General features: G+C 44.4%; 1 protein-coding gene across 1 annotated transcript in view; it reads right to left on the reverse strand.

The window, feature by feature from the left end:
* Positions 1-22,893, reverse strand: part of TMEM120A (transmembrane protein 120A) — a 57,293-nt gene that overhangs the window by 10,021 nt on the left and 24,379 nt on the right. The window contains exons 2-10 of the mRNA XM_073573832.1: positions 13,834-13,952; positions 12,193-12,303; positions 11,237-11,296; positions 9,512-9,607; positions 9,275-9,364; positions 7,007-7,072; positions 5,894-5,955; positions 5,710-5,802; positions 1,128-1,192 (exon numbers count right to left, since the gene is read on the reverse strand). Of these exons, the coding sequence (XP_073429933.1) occupies positions 1,128-1,192; positions 5,710-5,802; positions 5,894-5,955; positions 7,007-7,072; positions 9,275-9,364; positions 9,512-9,607; positions 11,237-11,296; positions 12,193-12,303; positions 13,834-13,952 (762 nt within the window). The remainder of the gene's footprint in view (positions 1-1,127; positions 1,193-5,709; positions 5,803-5,893; positions 5,956-7,006; positions 7,073-9,274; positions 9,365-9,511; positions 9,608-11,236; positions 11,297-12,192; positions 12,304-13,833; positions 13,953-22,893) is intronic.

Here is a 22,893-nt window from a genome sequence, read left to right on the forward strand (position 1 = left end):
TGTAGTCTTTTTGGCTACCTGCGCAATCTGGATATCAATCTTCTTGATTTCTGACCAGCATGCCGCCATCTCATCGTCCACGAATAACCTGTCCTTCAATTCAGTGGGAGTGGTTGCCTTTTTTCTAGGGATTCCCACTCCTCTAGCACCAGGTCCCGAATGTTCTTATGAACAGGAAACACCTGTTTTTTTTCCTTGAGCTGATACCACTGAACATTTCTTCCTGCACTGTGTGGGAAGTTCTCTTTTCCTCAACTTCCATAGTACTCCTTACTGCCATAAAGGGTTCTTCTATACTTTCTGAGGAGAAATATTATATCTCCTATTGGGAGGCTTTTGGGCCCAGAGTTAATTTGCCTTCCTCTAGAAGGTCTTCTGGAATTGATATTTCATCCTGAGAATCAACATTTCCTTCCTCCTCCAGGTTAAAGGGAATCTGTCACCTGGTTTTGGCGGGCGATGAAAACGAGGTTGGTCCGGTCCGATGGGCGGTGTTCCTGATGTGTGCCGCCTCCCCATCCTTGGCCGCCGTCCAGAGTTTTTTGAGGAATAGACGTAGGTCTCCACCATTTGTTGCATTCTTGGCTAGCGCACGCGCAGCATGCTTTGCCCAACTGCGGACAAAGCCGAAAAGCCTGACTGTGCATGCGCCGGATAACTAAGCCCCGAAACACAGCAAAATACTTCTGGGCTTTGGTATTTCCTGTCCCTATTAGTAAAGGGGCAACATCCTCCGGTGTGTTGTCGTGAGGGGTTATTAGGCCTGTTCCACACCTCAGTTTTTTCTGTCAGTTAAAATCCGCCAAAATAGCAGAAAACGGATCCGCAGGCGGACTGATCCGCTAACCAAAATGGCGGATCCGTTTTTTTTTTTTTTTTTGCAAAATGGGGGATTTTGACTGATGGTGACAAACGGAAGTGTGAAACAGGCCTTAGAGAAAACATGGATCGGGTATGAGAAAAACTGACATTTGAACTCGCATCTGAATGAGGCCTAATGAGTATGTTATTTAACTGTGAAACACAGAGACAACACGTATGTGCCTTACTGATGTCTGAATGAGGCCTTAGTACCGACAATAAAAATCAGATTTCAGAGATCAGCTAAGTAATGAGTATACACTTACTTGGCCAAAGAAGAGGAATGGTAAGAGAAAGGTCAGTCCCCTCCACATCCACGACTGAAACCCCTCTGAAACATGTAAATCATTGAAGCAGATTATAAACTGTTATTCATAGGGAGATGTGTAAGCATTTCTGAAAAATGTGGAGGTGTCCCTAAAGATGCAGGATTAAAATGATGGGAAGAGCCACAGAGACAGGACAGCTTACGCAGATTTTTTTTCTTTAATAACTTCAAAGCAAATTTACAAGTCACGGGTACTGCACAAAATAACGTCTTTTTAACCCATTAAGTTTAAGTAGTTTTTGCTTTTTCTTAATCCCTTTCCAATTGTATGGTCATTGTTTTTTCTATTTTCATTTTTCAGACAATTTAGCCTTGTGATGGATTGTTTCTTTCCAGACTGAGAAGAAAGTCCGATATTGTGTATTGCATCATAAACGTTGCGGCGTTCACTTTCTGGCCGATGTAACATTCTACATTTAGGCTGAGTTCACACGTGGCGTTTTTTTCGCGTTTCCGCGGCGGTTTTAACCACGCGATTTTGCCGCGAAAACACGAAAAATAAGCATCCATGCATTCCTATGGGATTTCGCAATGCTGTGCTAATGCTGCGGTTTTTACCGTGCCGGAATCGCTTTGCGGTAAAAATTGCAGCATACTCATTAATTTCGCGGAATCACGGCGATCCCGCACCCATAGGAATGCATTGTTCTGCTTACTTTCCGCATGTGGCTGTGCACACCATGTGAAAAGTAAGCAGATCATTTGCGGATGGTACCCACGGCCCGGAGGAGAAGAGACTGTCCTCCGGGCTTTGGGTACCATATCCCTGTAAAAAATAGAATTTAAAATAAAAAATATTGTTATTCTCACCTTCCGACGTCCCGCGCTGCCTTCCCGCCTCTCTCCACGCTCCCGGTCCCCGTAGTCCTTTGCGAGTGATGATGTCCGTTCTCGCGGGATCGCGAAGTCTCACGGTCATTCGCGCGACATAATTGCGAATGACCGCGTGACGTCGCGATCCCGCGAGAACAGACGTCATCGCGGTAATTCACGCAAAGGACTACTGGGACCGGGAGCGTGGAGATAGGCGGGAAGGCAGCGCGGGACGTCGGAAGGTGAGAACAATTTATTTTTTTTTTTTATTATTTTTTACATCCTATCTTTTACTATTGATGTCGCACAGGCGGCCTCAATAGTAAAAAGTAGGTCACACTCGTCAAACACTATGTTTGATGAGTGTGACCAACCTGACAATCAGTTCTCCAAGCGATGCTCCAGATCGCTTGGAAAATGCTAGCAATTCTGCAAGCTAATTACACTTGCAAAATGCTAGTTTTTCCGCAGGAAAATCGCGGGAATTTAATATACGATTTTCCCGCGGAATGGAATTCCGAAATTCTCGCGGTAATTTCCGCGAGAGTTCCGCTACGTGTGAACCCAGCCTTGTTCTACAAGTCCTTACAATTACATTGATACCAAACACATTTTTTCCCACAAGTTTTTTGGAAAAGAAACTTCATTTCTGTAGCCATTTTCTGACAACTCTAACATTTTTATTTTTTCTTTAACAAAAGCTGTGGGAGGGCTTATTTTTCTGAAGAATGAACTGAAGTTTTCATTGGTTCATTTTGGGGCAGATATTACTTTTTAATTGCTTTTTATTCCTTTTGTTTTAGGAGGGGAATGAACAAAAAACAAACTGCAATTCAACTACCGTTTTATAGGTTTTCTTCCTGATGTTTCCTCGCAGTATAAATTACATGTTATGGGTCAGTACAATTACTGCAATTCATACATTCATATATTTTTATTTAGGTTTTACTAATTTTCCCCAATGAAAACCACTCAAAACATATTTATGTTCCTGCAATCAATGACTCCTATAATTTTTACAAAGACACAGCTGTGTGCTTGTTTTTGTGAAATGAGCTACAGTTTTTTGTGTGTACCATATTGGGGTGGGTAAGATTTTTTGAACGCTTTTTACTCCATTTTTGGGGGGAGGTGGTACAACCAAAAAAATATTAATTCTGGCATTTTTTTAATTTTTTTTTTCGTGGGTTTAACATGAGGTCTTAAATAATTTGGAAATTGAATAGGATAAGTCGCTACAGGTCAGTGTTACTGACGATGCACATTTTTTTTTTCCCCTTTTTATATTTTTACATTACAAACCATTTTTAATGGGAATACTATTTATTTTTAACATTTTTAAACATATTTTTTGCTTGAATATAAATGAGCCCGATCACTTATATAATGCACTGAAATACTTCTGTATTGCGGTGGATTATACGGATCAGCAAAATGCAGGATTTAATACAATGTTTCGTGATGTTGATCTAACCAATCACTGACCTCAGGGAGACCAGTCAAAGAAAACACTGCGGCAGCCGGCAAAGGCACTCAATCACAGTGAAATCCTAGGTGCAATGCTCCCTGGGAAATACGAAAATGCAAATCAAGTCCGTGGAGCCTCATTTAAGAGTCTCAAAACACGGGACTAGCCAGATCTTCCTCCAGGGAAGGACCCAGCCAAGGAGTGGCTCCTTTCGGAAACCAACATTACCACCATATTAAGTGGCCCTTTAAGTCAATATCCAGCTCTTTACGATTTTACAGATATGACAAGGGAAATACCAAGGCCAGGTATCCATCCACAGATAGCTGTTTCGGGGTGTTGCCCCTCATCAGTGTGGAGTAGGATTCTGGCTAGGTGGGACCAATGCCTAGTAGACCAACATCACGAAACAATCACTGACCTCAGGGAGACCAGTCAAAGAAAACACTGCGGCAGCCGGCAAAGGCGCTCAATCACAGTGAAATCCTAGGTGCAATGCTCCCTGGAGGAAGATCTGGCTAGTCCCGTGTTTTGAGACTCTTAAATGAGGCTCCACGGACTTTATTTGCACAATGGTTAGATAGCAGACATGGGGTCATTGTTGGGCTCTTGAGCCTGCGTCGAAACCCGTGATTAAGCTGGGGGGGGAGGGACAATAATGGGTGACAGAAAGAGCCCCCTTTTCAGTCTAATTAACTAGATACTGCAGTCGCTATTGAACGCATCTAGCGAGTTAACGTACATTTTCATCGAAGGCTGGGCATCTGTGATAAAGGTTTTGCAAGATCACAATATTGATGGGCTTTCTTGGGATAGGCCAGGGTCATTCAAGGGTATGAGCTGTTAGTTTTATATTTTACCTCATCTACATGCACATCTTACACATAGTAGTGGGTGTGTTGGGTATTTCAACATTGTCTCACAAGTGAAATGAGCCTTGCTGCAATACCCTGCACAGACTTAGTGTACAAGCGAACATCCTTCCAGTGTGGTACTTCCATATTTTGTGCCAGGGGTTATATATTTTCTTAATACCCTGAAAATTCAGGGTCAGTAGGAACTATCAGATTGAAATAAAGTTGTGGGTGTTCTGAAGGATGTAAGATTTACTTTGTGTAACTCAGTATTCCTATATAAATCAGCTAGATGGAGGCCCGATGCTATCGTATCGGTAAAGAGGTAATGTCACGATGGGGGCAGGTTTTGCAGCGTTGAGAATCTCTCCCCTCCATGTGCTCACCCACCTATCCACTCTCTTTCCCCATGTGCTGACTTCTCCTGTCTGTGCTCTCTTCTTTGACCTGTCTACCCCATGTGCTATCCCTCCTTCTCATGTTTCTGCGGTAACTTGGGTAGCCGTCCTTTTCTTTGATGGTATATTCTTGATATTTATTTTATGTTGGCGTTGATATTTGCTTTTTAAAAAGGGGGATTTCCCACAAATGAAAGTTCATTTTAAAAATTGTCTGTGTCTGATCGTGTACAGAACATATCACAGCTCCTGGGCAGGGGAGGAAGCAAAGGATACATTTTGCAGAGGATACATTTTGTGAGGTAAAATATTGTTTAAAAACAGTCAGTGAAATATTTTACCTCACAAAATGTATCCTCTGTGATCCCCTGCTGTAATGTCAGTATTGTCTTTTGCTTCCTCCCCTGACCAGGAGATGTGGTATGCTCCGCACACTGTCAGACACAATTTTTAAAATTAACTTCGTTTGTGGGAAAACGCCTTTAATGTGACCGGCTTCCTCTACCTGTAGACACGTCGCGCATCTGCCGCCAGGATCAGCCGAATAATTCACTGCGCGGAATTCGCACAGGAGCAGTAAATCAGACTGCCGCCATCTTTGTGCAGACAGATAGCGGTGGTCACATTAAAACTGCGCATGCGCTCCTCCTGTACAAGGATGGCGGAGGTCAGTGAATCATTCAGCTGATCCCGGCGGTGGCATGTTCGCGACTGTGTTCTGCTGGTGGTTACGTATTGTGTATACTGTGTGTGTGGTGCAACAGTGTTCCGCTTGTGGTACCGCGCAAGAGGCTGGGTACCAGTTTCCATATTGAAACACCCATCACTTGGGTGTCCCAATATGGCAGTCGGTGAACTTCCGCCGCTTGGAATTCTGGGATCTGGACGGAACAGGAATTGAAGACATTACAAGGTAATTATATATTAGATAATAATATAGAATCAGAATGGTGCACTGATAATATTCTTTCAGAAGCTTGTACATACCGACGGTCAAATCCATGTTATGCCTCTCCCCAAGAGCACGCAATCTGTACAAACAGCCACTTTGGTAGTAGTACTGCAGGAACTGAACAAAACCTATTGAGAAAAGGGATATTAATAAAAAAAAGTGTCTAAGGAACATGGATATTTATACACATAAATCATTTTACAGATGCAGCATACATACTTTGGTACATGGAGAAAGAAAGGAATTGGTTTCTGAACATCTGGTACATTAATCCATCTGGCCTAAAAAAATAAAAAATAAAATAACTCACAAGATGCAGACTATTTTTTGCGCTCATTGATTAATTCAGTGAAAAACAGAAGGACAAAAGAAAATTTATGAAGGCCGTGTGCCACTTCTTTCAAAACTTATGAATATATGCAAGATTCAGTGTTGCCCTCTGCACTTTGTTTAGAATAATGGTGAAAAAACAATGTCAGGTTCAACCTTGTAAAGGGATTTTTCATACTGTTAAAATATTTCTAGTAGGTAACTAAGCTGATAAAAGAAGTCACTGATGCGGTCATCAACTGGCTACTGGGACATGAGACTGGTGGAATGGATGTCATCACTCCCGCGGAGAAAGCTGGAGTGGCAGCGGTGAAGCAGGGAGTGAGTTCCCAGGTGAATAAAGCGTCTTTTTTTATTAGTATGGTTGCCCACTGTAATAAAAAAAAAACCACACGCCAGAAAACACCTTAATCCAACATTAGATTAATCAGATGAGAGGAAGTCAGAAAATTACAGTTAAAAAGAGTGCAAAGTCTCCCACTAGACCATCAGAATATGCTCGCTGATGGAATCTCGGTTAATTCACTCTGCAGCCAGAAATGGAGAATGCAATACACGGATTATAGAAGACAAGTGGTGCAAAATCTTTAATGAAACACAATTACAAACATTTTTTTTAGTAGGAAAAAAAATGCATTTAAAGAAAGAAATAAAAAATTGTACTAAAAAGGCAGACTACTACTGCCATTAAGATATTTGCAAAGTAAAGTCCTTAGGTCAGCATTGCTAGGACTTGCCGGTGGTAGAAGTGCCCAACAGTTCACTATTAACATTGGACGATGCGCTCTTCATTAACATATATAAATGGTGCACTTTAATATTATTTTGCTAGAACTCACCAGATCGCTCCAAATATTAAAAAAAGACTCAAAATAGAACTCCAAGATATAAATACCAGACATAAATTCACTTTATTGATACATAAATGGAATCTCAACACAATAAAGTCAAATTTAAAAATGGAAAATGGCACAAGCAGCAAACACGATTATTAGATCTCACCAGGTCAGCATAACTCCTGACAGAAAGGTGGACACGTAATGGTTCAGGACCCACCAGCCTTTAATTCTACAGAGAAAAACAAACAACAGAAATAAACTCATTGCTTGCCCTATGACCACATGCCACCTGACCTCAGAGACCACTAGCTGACCACCAGGGTGAGGGTCAATACTTACTCACATCACATGAAGCATGGTAATTTCTCCCTACAGGCAGGTGATGCTACATACATTGCAATATTGCTATGGGTCCAAGTCTTTTAACCTATACAATACCTTTGATGGCTGAAGAGTCTATACAATTTAAAGGCAATCTGAAAGCAGAATTTCAGTCCCCAAACTATTTATATGCATATGCAGCTTGTTCAAAGACAAGACCAGCAATACCTTTATTCTTGCGCTGTGCGACTTCACGCAAAGGAGCAGTCAGTCAAGCAGGAGGAGGCGGTGCTGGGTATGGAGTAGAGCTGGAGTGACAGAGGCTTCAGATCTACAAATAGCTCTTCAGCCTCATTTGCATATCAATTCCATCAGTGATTTCTCAGTAACGGAGGAACGGACTGACCATGTAAAGGTATTGCTGGACTGGTTTCAACTTGTCCATAAAAATTTGGACGCGAGACCCTGCTGCCAGGTTCTCTGAGCACCAGTTTGCGCCCCATTAAAATGAAAAAGATACACCACGCCATGGTGTGTTAGTGTGTGAATATAAATGTTATTTATACCTCCTTTTACAGAACATCATAAGATCTTGACAAAGCGTGGGAGCGTGTGACACAGCCATACACTATTTGGTCAGATCTTGTGACTACACCCTCAATTAACAAGAGTTATTGCAGCTGATGATTATCTTTGGACTTTTTAAATAAATTTTATTTGGGAATTACAGTCAGTGCATTGCTGAATAATGAACTTATTAAAAGGGGATAGCCAAGAAGGCATAATTTCATTTTAAGGCTGGCAAGTCCTTAAAGGGAACCTGTCTCCACGAAAGTGCATTCCAATCTGCAGCATCATGTTATGGAGCAGATTGATATATAGTTTTGTGAAAAAAAATGATTCAGTATAGTTTTAATAACTTAATCATCTGCTCTTTCAGGGATTTCCGGTCCAGTGGGCAGTCCTATCAGTGACTGACAGCTTATTTGCATAAGTGCATACAGAAATAGCTGTCAGTCACTGATGGATTTTCCGGTCCAGTGGGCGGTCCTATCAGTGACTGACAGCTTATTTGCTTAAGTGAATACAGAAATAGCTGTCAGTCACTGATAGGACCGCCCACTGGACCAGAAGATCCCATAAAAAGTTTAAATTATTAATACATGCCTTATCCTGAATCTTTTCTCACAAAACTAAACATCAATCTGCTCAACTCATTCTCCTCTATACCATGATGCCTGCAGACTGGACTGCATTTTCATGGTGACAGGTTCCCTTTAAGCATCGATCTTGGAGGAATAGCATTTACTCCATGCACATACATATAGATCCTGATGTATGGAAATAAACACTGGCCTCTACCATTGCAGCCATAATACCCTGGACCATCAAGCACAGAACCAATGTCATCAGTGAGTATAATGTAACACCTAGAGCTCAGTTCTTTGCAGGGAATGTGTCATCAGAAAATGACCTATTGTACTAATCAGGGTTTTATGCTGAATGCATTTGTTTTCTATATCTGAATGTATACTGAAAACATCAAAATCTTTTTTCTACTGTGGCCACTAAGTGTAATATTAGACATACTTTCTGTTCTGTATGTGCAGCCACATGGACATAGTCTGCAATAAACTGGTTCTGACTCATGGATTTTTTTTTTTTACCGGAGAACTTTCTGGGCTTGCTCTTATCTACTATAACTAGAATTGTTTCTGTTCATTGTAATCCTGCCTGTGATGATAATGAGACTACTGAAAAGTTTTCAGCAGAGAACAGGAAGTGTGAGTCTAGTATTAAGTTTAGTGGCCGGTGTGAAAATTGCTAAATTTTTAAAAGATTTTTTTTATAAATAGGTTGCGGTATGGAAAGTTTTAAAAACAAATGTTTATTTTGATTTATAAATATACATTTGACATAAAAACCTGACTAAAACTATACAATATTTTCTGATGACAGACTTCCTTTAAAATGCCATTTATTCATTTTCTTTAATCCCTACAACTGAATGGAGTTACAATTTGTCTCAAGTACGTTGAGAAAAACATAATATAAAGGAAATAAAATTTATCAAAATTCTCATGTGTCGAAACAAGAAAAACTGACTGACCTCGAGCCGTTGTTTATTAAAATGCTTTCACGGATGGTGAGAGTGCAGTAATACCAAACCAGAAGGAAGTTAAAAATGGCGTCTGTCACCCTAATGGAAGAAAAAAAAAAAGAAGGTTAAACTGATGAGCTACAGACAGTAGATGGAAGGCAGAAGCTAGTGGCGCATGGAGGGTCATACAGTACAATAGCTCCAGTGCCCGCTTACCACCAGTGTGTACATGTACCATATACCTACCTGGAGTTCAGAAGAAAACGACAGACAAAGGACAGGACAAACAGGATCATTGTTAGGTACAACTTGAACTTCTCGTATTCATCTTTGTAAGCAAATCTGACAAAGAAAAATAAAACATTTACAGAAGTATCCAGAAACACAGACTGATGACAACTGAAGTCACAGTGAAGTCTACGGGTGACTTGGGGATCAAGACGCGGTACGGAGGTCAAAAAAAATTCTCGAGGCAGCTTTGTTTGAAAGACTGGGGGGGCACTTGATTCATTGACATGATGTATATAAACTCATGATATATCTCTATAAGAAGTGTACCTATGTGCTTCAAAGTACGCCCTACTAATACTACAAGATAACGGTTGTGTCCAAAAATGCTATTTGCATGCAAGCACAGAGTTTATCTGCAGGTAGATTGCATTACAATCATGCTGTACTGGAGCTGCAGGGAGAAAATTAACTGGTATCCTCCCTGTAGCCGCTCGCTTCCGGTCAACGGAGATGTGAAAAGGTTATAGTTAATGCTAACTATACAGTGAGCACAGTGTAATCACTCCCCGGCACTTTGACAGCACGCTGTGTAGCTTGTGTGTGCACATGTGTGTGTAGAGCAGGCTGTCAAAGTGCTGGCGAGTGATGCACTCACTTTATTGTGAGAGTGAGTGTAATAGCTGTTACACCCGGTCCCTGTCCTGGCGCGGCGCCCAGGTCTGCCACTGTTACACCTGGTCCCCGTCCTGGCGCGGCGTCCAGGTCTGCCGCTGCCCTCCGTTATGGGCACTCACCTCGAGCCTCACATGCTGTCCTTAGGCAGCAGCCGGCCTCCTCTGGATCTCATGCTGCTGCTCAGCATTCAGGCCTCCCTCCTGCCTCCACCTCCTGGCATCCTGTGAGGAGATCTGTAGCTAAGGCTATTAGGGTACGCCCGCCAGCTCTCCTGCCTTCTTAAAGGGACGGCGTGCATTATTCAAAAAGTGCAATTAACCAATGGCAGAGCACTGGCTGCTATTTCTGGCCTCTCCACCATAGGGAGAGCGCCGGAGCAACGAGTATCTATCATTGCTATATCCGGTTTTCATGCTAACCTGTCTGCGCTGCGTCTGCAGTCTCTGTGCATTTTCTAATGCTCTCTGTCTCCACAGCATATAAGTATCCTGTGCTTCCTGGTTATATCTGCAACCATCTGGGCAAAAGCCATCCCGTTCCACCAACAGCTACCCGTGTGAAGGTCACTGGACCCGACTCCTTACCATCTACCCGGATCCAGGACCCAGCTCATTACGGACTCTGCTGTAACTATTGTTATCCCTTTTGGTCCCGCTGGGACAGCTGCCACGTCTTCGGGGTCTAACTGGAGGTAGCACCTGTGTCCTCCGGGTATTCCATTCTGGCCCTGTCTGAGGGGCTTTACTACGGGTGCCCGGGGCTCACTAGTCACTCCCCCTTCGGGGTCCCCCGGACCGTGGTCCCGAGGTTCCACTTTAAAAATAAAAACGAATGTGAACTTCACCATCTCTGCCTCCGCTTCCATTCGTTACAATAGCGCTCTTCACCGCCCCATAAGTTAACTGAAAGCAAGTGGCTACAGGAAGCACGCAAGCTTATTTTCTCTGTAAGCACTGCTCCAGTAGGCCATGCAGGTAGGAGTATAGTGCTATTTTCCTGCAAATTCATAATATATCTGCAAGTAAATAGCATTTTTGTTCCCTTTAATAGCCAATGTTTACTTACTTAGCCTGCTTGCTCAGGAGGGTTACATTCACGTTTCCCAATACCAAACTCAAGTACAATCTGAAAAAAAGAGAGAATTCGACAAACACACGTAGTCAGTATATCTGCTCCTCAAGTGTGAAACATCGTATATGGAAAACAATCTAGTGCTTTCTCAACGGAACATGATGGGATATTAGTCACATGTTCTAGACCAGGACACAGCCTCTGACCATGGAAACAGGGCTATTACCATCCTATTACAGGAAAGGCAGGAAATGTAGGGATCCAACACTGAAATATCTGACTGGCACCAGAACAATATGCCAATTTACATGGGTTAAAGCACTCCATTAAATGACTGCCTATTGGCTCTATACAAGTTGCTCGGCGGTCTTTTACTGGATTGCTCACGCAGGCCAACAAAACAGTAATGCAGGCAGAACAATGACTAATATGATTATTTTGTCCCATATGGTATCACGTTGTCAGCAGCATGTCCTAGTTACATGTGGTGATGTGCTGCCGATATTGAATTTTATGCATGCCTGTAAAAGCGCGTTTGTCAGGTGACTATTGGCCTCGGTAAACGTGCCGAGAACTGGGAAAGAGCATTCTTCAGGGAACTTGCTTACTGACTCATCTAAATAGGCCATATCGGACATCGCCTACGGTCCCTAAATTACAGTTACATTGGTAATAGTTATATTCCATGTACTTAATGTAGCACGCAGAAAGCTGGACAACAGTACTGGCACAATGGGAGCGCTCACAAAAGCCTTGGGAAAAGAAAAACTAATTATATAGGACATGACAGAATAATTAAAAATTATCTTGTGGACTAGTGGGAGAACTTTGAGTTGGGGGTACGTCTAAGCACACATTTAGCAGGCACTGCATTTTACAGGGCACCCTGTAGGAGGCGTACTGCTGTATATTTAAAGGAACAGACAATATCTCAATTCTTCATTTTTTACCCATTTTTCTTAGGGAGGAAAGACTCCATTTCAAAAAATGCCTTCTCTCGCAGCTTCATAGTTTCTTTAATTTCGTTAATTTGGTCTTCATTTTCTTGTGTGTTCTTTATCCTGGATGAATACAAAAGTAAATACCCTCAGTGTAATTTATGCTGTGGATGTTACTGCGGATTTTAGGCAAAAAGGTGGAGCGCGCGTGTACTGCTTAGCCGCATCATTTACACATCTGCTGTCTAACGGACCCTGCTGCCCACGGCTGGCATGTAACACTGGCCGAAAACCATCCATAAAATAGTGATTTCTTCCAAAGAAACCTGTTAAGTTGGATATCACTATTTCCCTGCAGACAGTGTTAATGTGCAGGTTAAAAGCGATACGATAGGAAGGTGCCGGGCCACAGTACTGAAAGTGTGGCACCAGGGAGAAAACTGACTTCATTTCTCCTGTGAGCCACCGGTTTTCAGTCATGCAGACGTGCCAGCGTGACTACAGTCATCGCTCATTATACTGTCAGCGGCGGCTGTATGCACACCTTGGCAGTGAGGGTAGCAGTACTGACACGCCTGCATGACTGAAAATCGGCGGCTCCCAGTTTTCAGTCATGGAGACGTGCTGGTGCGGCTACCATGACTGCTCAATACACTGTGAGCAGCGGCTAAAAGCAAGCCAAGGCACTGATGTAATACAGAGCGAGCTGTCAGAGTGCCAAGGTGTGCTTACAGCCGCCACGATGACTGTAGTCACGCTGGCATACCTGTATGACTAAGCTGGAGGACCCTGGGAGAAACAAAGTTCATTTTCTCCTGGCTGCTGCACTTCCAGTACTGTGCAGATTGACTCTATATTTGCATTATCTGACCAGACAGGGTCTCTTTAAAGCCCTAGAATACTGTAGAGTAAAATGTAAAACATAATTGGAGTGCCTGAGGTAAACCGCGCTGCCCACAGTTCTGTGCGCACAGGTTCCTGGCAACTGAAATCTAAGGCGGTCAGCTGATATGCCTGATGAAAGCTGTGGGGTTCTGGCTATGGCTACATGGCGACTTTGCCAGTTACACCTGTTGCACGACCCAGGTTTGCATGGTGCTGCTACTACGTCACAACACAATAGAAGTGAAAGGGCAAACCCGAGTGCTCTATGATTGAGACAAGCACGTCACCGAACAACAGACAGGGTTGGACATCATGCTTGTCGCAGTACCCTTGGGGTTGCAATGGACCCCAGTTCACTTGTATTGAACTGCAATGATACCCTTGGCGGCATGATATATGTTGAAGCAAAAGTCGTTGGGTAGCCCTAACCTTATTTTTACAATTTGCAATGCAAATTTGTGCCGTGTCTTCTAGATTGGGAGCTACTGAGTATATGTGAAATCTTCTCTGCTATCATGGCCTAAATACCCAGATAGGATAACTCCATAACTCTGGTCCATATTTCCCTATGTGCATTACACAGGTGTCCACACACTTTTTCATTTATTACTGACACAAAGAAACATTTTTGTGCTCTGCCGGCGCCATTATCTCAGCGTGCTCGGGCAAGGAATATGTCTTAGCGGAGCTACATAATTACAGCACATCTTTGGGGTGAACAATTATAGCATCTGCTGTTTAATTCCCAAAAGTAAGGCCATTACATACTTCTTCAGTTCCAGTGACAGGTCTTTTAGCTTTTTCTTCTGCCGGGTAATGGAGCTGGAGCACCGTGTCTGCAGCTTTGTTAATTCCTCCAACTTCTGTTTATATGAGCGATGGGTCTCCTACAAAAATCACACATAAATTGCTGCTAGAATCCGAGGCGACATGGGCGTGGATGTGAGCACACAAGATATTACAGCAACTGGATACAGACAGCCGATGAATGAACGAGCATATATATCTCAGAAGCCAGACAACCTATAGAAAAATGAAACTACTGAAAAGTTTAAAAGGACCTGTCAGGCACGTGATGAGTCGCCCTGTGACAGGAGGATGCGGTAGTGCCAACAGTGTGGTTATGGTGTGATTAGGTCACACGGCGACATGGAGAGTCACACGTAGCTCTGAACAGCAACAGCTCAGCGATACTCATGAGCTAGGAGTTAAGCCGCCTCCTGCTGCCGATTGGCATCTCTCTCCACACTACTGGCAATCGGTAGTTGACACCTGAGACGCAGTATAGCAGCCTCTCCACACCATTTTGATTGTTTTGTAAACAATGTTTTCTATTGTAAAAATGCATCCTCCCGAACTTGTTGGTTAACCCCTTCACCCCAAAGATTGTCTTCACCTCCCTGACCAAGTCAATTTTTTATTTTTTTTCAATCCTGACCACTGTTACTTTATGAAGTAATAACTCTAGAACACGTCAACGGATCCCACTGATTCTGAGATGCGCTGCACTTTAGGTCACTGGTAGTGTTGAGCATTCCGATACCGCAAGTATCGGGTATCGGCCGATACTTGCTGTATCGGAATTCCGATACCGACTTCCGATATTTTTTCAATATCGGAATTCGGCATCGGAATCGGAAGTTCAAAGTTGATTGACAGCCTGACGTCATCATGATGCGCGGTGTGTGCGCATCATGATGCGCCGTCATTTCGGGCCTTCCGGGGGTCTCTGCCGGCCTGCCGGGGGCTGTGTGGACTGCCCGGGGTCTGTACCGGCCTGCCGGGGGGCTGTGCCGGCCTGCCGGTGGTCTGTGCACCCTGTGGGGGTCTGTACCGGCCTGCCGGGGGGCTGTGCCGGCCTGCCGGTGGTCTGTGCACCCTGTGGGGGTCTGTACCGGCCTGCCGGGGGGCTGTGCCGGCCTGCCGGGGGGCTGTGCTGATGTCCGGGGGTCTGTGCAAGCATCGTCCGATGGGACTACAAGTCCCATCTGGCGATGCCTGCTACCATGACAGTGATTGACACATTAGCCAATGATGGGACAGTAGTAGTCCCATCATCCGGCTAATGTGTTAAATGTTAAAAAAAAAAAAAAAAAAATACTACATACATACTACATACATACTACATGCATGCTACATACATACTACATGCATGCTACATACATACTACATGCATGCTACATACATACTACATACATACTACATGCATGCTACATACATACTACATACATACTACATGCATGCTACATACATGCTACATACATACTACATGCTACATACATACTACATATATACTACATACATGCTACATACTGCATGCTACATACATACTACATGCATGCTACATGCATGCTACATACATACTACATGCATGCTACATACATACTACATGCATGCTACATACATACTACATACATACTACATGCATGCTACATACATACTACATGCATGCTACATACATACTACATGCATGCTACATACATACTACATGCATGCTACATACATACTACATACATACTACATGCATGCTACATACATACTACATACATACTACATGCATGCTACATACATACTACATGCTACATACATACTACATGCTACATACATACTACATATATACTACATACATGCTACATACATACTACATGCATGCTACATGCATGCTACATACATACTACATACTACATATATACTACATACATGCTACATGCTACATACATGCTACATGCTACATACATACTACATATATACTACATGCATGCTACATACATACTACATACATGCTACATACTGCATGCTACATACATACTACATACATACTACATGCATGCTACATACATACTACATGCATGCTACATACATACTACATACATGCTACATACATACTACATGCTACATACATACTACATATATACTACATACATGCTACATGCTACATACATACTACATATACTACATGCATGCTACATACATACTACATATATACTACATGCATGCTACATACATACTGCATGCTACATACATACTACATACATACTACATGCTACATACATACCACATATATACTACATACATGCTACATACATACAACATACATACTACATATATACTACATGCATGCTACATACATACTACATATATACTACATGCATGCTACATACATACTGCATGCTACATACATACTACATACATACTACATGCTACATACATACCACATATATACTACATACATACAATACATTCATACAATACATACATAGACATACAGTACATATAACATAGAGTAACATACTTACCAATACTTGTCACATTGTTCCCCGAAGCCATTGTCTTTTCCGGAATAAATATTAACATAACAAACCACAAAAATACTCACCCACGATCCGAAGCAGTCCACGAGTGTGTCCCACGACGATCTTGGGTAGAGAACTGCAGCATCAGATGATGCTGCCGTTCTCTACGGGCTGCAGGAATCCAATGACGGAAGGTAGGTATCCTTCCGCACTGTATTCCTCCGCCACTTAAAAAAAAAAAAAGTCCCTAGTCTCACTTTATGCCATTGCTGCGTGGGAAATTCCCACACAGCAATGGCATAAAGTGAGACTAGGGACTTTTTTTTTTTTTTTAAGTGGCGGAGGAATACAGTGCGGAAGGATACCTACCTTCCGTCATTGGATTCCTACAGCCCGTAGAGAACGGCAGCATCAGCTGATGCTGCAGTTCTCTACCCAAGATCGTCGTGGGACACACTCGTGGACTGCTTCGGATCGTGGGTGAGTATTTTTGTGGTTTGTTATGTTAATATTTATTCCGGAAAAGACAATGGCTTCGGGGAACAATGTGACAAGTATTGGTAAGTATGTTACTCTATGTTATATGTACTGTATGTCTATGTATGTATTGTATGAATGTATTGTATGTATGTAGTATATATGTGGTATGTATGTAGCATGTAGTATGTATGTAGTATGTATGTAGCATGCATGTAGCATGCAGTATGTATGTAGCATGCATGTAGTATATATGTAGTATGTATGTGGTATGTATGTAGCATGTAGTATGTATGTAGCATGCATGTAGTATGTATGTAGCATGCATGTAGTATATATGTAGTATGTAGCATGCATGTAGTATATATGTAGTATGTATGTAGCATGTAGTATGTATGTAGCATGCATGTAGTATATATGTAGTATGTATGTAGCATGTAGTATGTATGTAGCATGCATGTAGTATATATGTAGTATGTATGTAGCATGTAGTATGTATGTAGCATGCATGTAGTATATATGTAGTATGTATGTAGCATGTAGTATGTATGTAGCATGCATGTAGTATATATGTAGTATGTATGTAGCATGTAGTATGTATGTAGCATGCATGTAGTATATATGTAGTATGTATGTAGCATGTAGTATGTATGTAGCATGCATGTAGTATATATGTAGTATGTATGTAGCATGTAGTATGTATGTAGCATGCATGTAGTATATCTGTAGTATGTATGTAGCATGTAGTATGTATGTAGCATGCATGTAGTATATATGTAGTATGTAGCATGTATGTAGCATGCATGTAGTATGTATGTAGCATGCATGTAGTATGTATGTGGTATGTATGTAGCATGTAGTATGTATGTAGCATGCATGTAGTATATATGTGTTATGTATGTAGCATGTAGCATGCATGTAGCATGCATGTAGTATGTATGTAGTATGTATGTGGTATGTATGTAGCATGTATGTAGTATATATGTGGTATGTATGTAGCATGTAGTATGTATGTAGCATGCAGTATGTATGTAGCATGCATGTAGTATGTATGTAGTATATATGTAGTATGTATGTTGCATGTAGTATTTATGTAGTATGAATGTAGCATGTATGTAGTATGTAGTATGAATGTAGCATGTATGTAGTATGCATGTTGTATGTATGTAGCATGTATGTAGCATGTAATTTTTTTTTTTTTTTTTTTACATTCAACACATTAGCCGGATGATGGGACTACTACTGTCCCATCATTGGCTAATGTGTCAATCATTGTCATGGTAGCAGGCATCGCCCGATGGGACTTGTAGTCCCATTGGACGATGCCTGCACAGACCCCCGAAGCCTGCACAGACCACCGGCAGGCCGGCACAGCCCCCCGGCAGGCCGGCACAGCCCCCCGGCAGGCCGGCACAGCCCCCCGGAGCCTGCACAGACCACCGGCAGGCCGGCACAGCCCCCCGGCAGGCCGGCACAGCCCACCGGAGCCTGCACAGACCACCGGCAGGCCGGCACAGCCCCCCGGCAGGCCGGCACAGACCACCGGAGCCTGCACAGACCCCCTGGCAGGCCGGCACAGCCCCCCGAAAGGCCCGTACAGACCCCAGAGAGGCTGTACAAGGCAAAAACAGGGTTTTTCTTATTCCGATACCGGAAGTCCCATAGACTTGAATGGGACTTCCGGTATCGGAATCGGCGATACCGATACTTTTTTTAAAGATCGGCCGATCCATTCCGATCCGATACTTTGAAGTATCGGACGGTATCGCTCAACTCTAGTCACTGGTAAATTTAGATCAATAGTTTTTGCGTTTGTGAAAATATCAGATATTTGGAGAAAATTTTGCAATTGTCAAACTTTTATGCCCATAAACAAGATATTTATTAACTATTATTTGTGATATAACTAACATTTCAAACATGTCTACTTTACATCTGAATCATTTTTGAAACATAATTTTTACTTCTTTGGAAGTTAGAAGGTAAAACGTTTATATGCTTAATCAGAAATTTACCATTTTTGCAACAAAATTTTTTTTTTTTTTAAGGGACCACATCATGTGACAGAAAATAGCCAAAATTAACACCATTTTAAAATTTGCACCCCTCAAATCCAAGTTCAAGAAGTTTAATAACCCTTCAGGTGCTTCACGGGAATTAAAGCAATGTGGAAGGAAAGAAAAATTACCGTACATTTTAATTTTTCCTCACAAAAATATTTCTTTAGCACCACATTTTTAATTTTCACAAAGGTAACAGGAGAAACATGGATTTTTGTGAGTACTCACCGTAAAATCCTTTTCTCCGAGACGCTCATTGGGGGACACAGAGACTGTGGACACAGAGACTGTGGGTGTGTGCTTCTGCCGTCTGGAGGCCGACACTAAGTGTACAAAAAAAGAGTTAGCTCCTCCTCCGCCGCATACACCCTCGCCCCTAGGCCGGGCGTAACTCAGTTTAGTGCATAAGCAGTAGGAGAACGCGCCTTAAACTCAGGCAAGAAACTATATGTCTGAAAAAGGGGGCCACCCTAAACCTTGTACAAGGATTTGTAAAACTCAAAATAAGTAAATGCCAACTGGCTGATAGGGTGGGTGCTGTGTCCCCCAATGAGCGTCTCGGAGAAAAGGATTTTACGGTGAGTACTCACAAAAATCCATGTTTCTCCTTCGTCTCATTGGGGGACACAGAGACTGTGGGACGTCCTAAAGCAGTCCTCTGGGCGGGATCTTAGCTCACCCAATCCCTGCTAATTTGCGCCCCTGATTAGAGGTGCGCAACTGCTGCCTGGAGAATCTTTCTTCCCAGGCTTGCATCCGAGGATGCCTGGGTATGTACGTTATAATGTTTGACAAACGTATGTAAACTGGACCAGGTAGCTGCTTTGCATACCTGCTCCGCTGAAGCCTGGTGTCGTAGTGCCCATGAGGCACCCACTGCCCGTGCCGAGTGAGCCTTGATCCCTGCCGGAACCGGCGTGCCACTGATTTGATAAGCTTCTTGGACCGTCAGGCGAACCCATCTGGCCAAAGTCGCTCTGGACGCAGCGAGCCCCTTCCGCCGTCCCTCTGGAACCACGAATAGAGCGTCTGTCTGGCGGAATGGCGCCGTCCTTGTCACATACCTCCTAAGAGCTCTTACCAGATCCAGGGTGTGCAAAGCCTTCTCTACCCTGTGCACTGGTGCCGGGCAAAACGAGGGTAAGACGATGTCTTCGTTGATATGAAATGCAGACACAACCTTCGGCAAGAAGGGGGGAGCTGGCCTTAAAACTACCTTATCCTTATAAAAGGTTAGGAACGGTGGTTTACAAGATAAGGCCGCCAATTCCGAAACCCGCCTAATAGACATTATGGCTACTAGAAAAACGACCTTTCTGGACAGGTAAGGTAAGGAGACCTCTTGCAATGGTTCGAAAGGGGCCTCCTGAAGGGCTCTGAGCACCAAGTTCAGGTCCCATGATTCCGTCGGCGCCTTATAGGGGGGTACTAAATGTGCGACCCCCTGCATAAACGTCCTAACCTGCCATACGGAAGCGACTTTTCGTTGGAAAAGTACCGACAGGGCCGAGATTTGCGTTCTGAGGGAACTCGGGGCCAACCCTGCGTCCAGCCCTGCCTGTAGAAAAGCCAGTACGTTGGGGATCGAAAAAACCAGAGGAGCCACTTCACGATCCCTACACCAACGGAAGAAAACTTCCCAAGTTCGATGATACACCCTCGCCGAGGAAGGCTTTCGGGCACTCACCATCGTGGCCGCCACATCGCGTCTGAATCCTGCCTGTGTTAACAGCCAAGATTCAATGGCCACGCCGTCAAACACAGGGCCCCTAAGTTCGGATGGCAGATCGGCCCTTGGGACAGTAAGTCCGGCCGATCTGGAAGACGCCAGGGTACGTCCACCACTAGTTGGACCAGATCTGCGTACCAGGCCCGCCGGGGCCAGTCTGGGGCCAGCAGAATTGCTGGAACCTTCTCTCTCCTTATTTTCCTGATAACTCTTGGAAGCAGCGGCAGCGGGGGGAACAAGTACGGGAGACGAAACTGGCTCCACGGGAGCACCAGCGCGTCTGCTGCGATTGCCTGCGGATCGAGGGATCGAGCGACAAACCTTAGTACTTTGGCATTCTCTCTGGATGCCATAAGGTCCACGTCTGGTGTCCCCCACCGTTGGCAGATCTGCTGAAAGATCTCGGGGTGCAGGGACCATTCCCCTGCCGCGACCCCCTGTCGGCTGAGAAAATCTGCCGCCCAGTTTTCGACTCCTGGAATGTGCACCGCTGAAATTACCACGCGGTTCTTCTCCGCCCAACGTAGTACCAGTCCGACCTCGCGCATGGCTGCCTGGCTGCGCGTGCCCCCTTGATGGTTGACATATGCTACTGCTGTAGCATTGTCCATCTGGATGCGCACCGGCCGGTGTCTCAGGAAACACTGGAAATGTTGTAGGGCCAATCGTATTGCCCGTATCTCCAGAATGTTGATCGGGAGAACTATCTCCTGAACGGACCACCGCCCCTGGGCTATGTGACTCTGGAAAACTGCTCCCCAACCTTGCAGGCTTGCATCGGTCGTCACCACCAACCATTGTTCCGGGGGAAAGGGTTTCCCCTGGACCAGAGACGAGTCGCGAGTCCACCACCGGAGTGAACCCCGTACCAGCGGAGACAACTTGCACCGATGACTGAGAGACAGCAGCCTCCGGTCCCATGCTGTCAAGAGCGCATGCTGAAGCGGACGGAGATGGAACTGGGCAAACGGGATTGCTTCTATCGCCGCCACCATTCTGCCCAAAACACTCATGCCATACCGGATGGATCTGGAGCCCGGCTGTAGAAGGTTCCGTATCCCTTGCTTGATTTTTTGCGCCTTGTCCTGAGGGAGGATCACCAGCCCCCGGGAGGTGTCGAAAATCATGCCCAGGAACACGATTTTTTGGGCTGGAACCAAAGACGACTTGCTCCAATTGATCAGCCAGCCCAGACGGGCCAGGGTATCCAGAGTAATACTGACATTGTCCTGGCACTCCTGAAACGACGGCCCCTTTACCAAAAGGTCGTCCAGGTAAGGTAACACCGTTATGCCCCGTGCATGCAGGATGGCCATAACCACCGCCATTATCTTTGTAAAGACTCTGGGGGCAGTGGCCAGACCGAAGGGCAGAGCCACGAATTGGAAGTGACGTCCTCCGATCGCAAATCGCAGGAACCTCTGGTGTGGGGGGAATATCGGAATATGCAGATATGCATCCTGCACATCGATTGAGGCCAGGAATTCCCCTGGATCCATGGCTGCAATGACCGAGCGGAGGGATTCCATCCGGAATCGCCTGACCCTGATGAATCTGTTTAGGATCTTTAAATCCAGAACCGGCCTCACAGTCCCGTCTTTTTTGGGGACCGAAAAAAGATTGGAGTAAAACCCCTGCGACTCTTCGCCCTGCGGCACTGGGGCGATGACCCCTTTGTGCTGTAGCGATGTTACAGCCTGTAACAAACTCTCCGCCTGCGAATCTGTTTTGGAAAGTCGCGAACGGAAGAATCGCTGAGGTGGCCGTCCGACAAACTCTATCTTGTACCCGGACGATACAAGTTCTGCCACCCAAGTGTCGCGTGTCACTGCGACCCAAACGTGGCTGAACCTTAGTAGGCGTCCGCCCACTCTGTCGTCCGTAGGTACAGAGTGCCTCCAGTCATTTAGCTGGAGGCTTTTGGGGCTTGGCCCCCTTCGCTCTGGGTAAATGGCCTCGGCCTCTACCCAGCGGATTGGCCCTGTAAGAGACTTGTTTTTCCCTACTCTGGCCATCGTTTGCGGAGGAGTACGCCCTGGCCGAAGTCCCCCCCCAGGGGCTACGAAAGGGTCGAAAACGCCTTTGCGTTTGCCTGAATGCCGGGCAACTTCTCTGCTGCGGAAGGAAACTACTTTTCCCCCCTGTGGCTTCTGAGATAAGCCTATCCAGCTTCTCACCGAACAGTCGATTGCCCTGAAACGGCAATGAGGTTAAGGATTTTTTAGAGATAGAATCCGCTTTCCACAGTCTCAGCCATAATGCACGCCTA

The sequence above is a fragment of the Dendrobates tinctorius genome, unplaced genomic scaffold (genome assembly GCF_039654945.1).
Source record: "Dendrobates tinctorius isolate UK_male_01 unplaced genomic scaffold, ASM3965494v1 ptg000007l, whole genome shotgun sequence".
Classification (NCBI taxonomy): domain Eukaryota; kingdom Metazoa; phylum Chordata; class Amphibia; order Anura; family Dendrobatidae; genus Dendrobates; species Dendrobates tinctorius.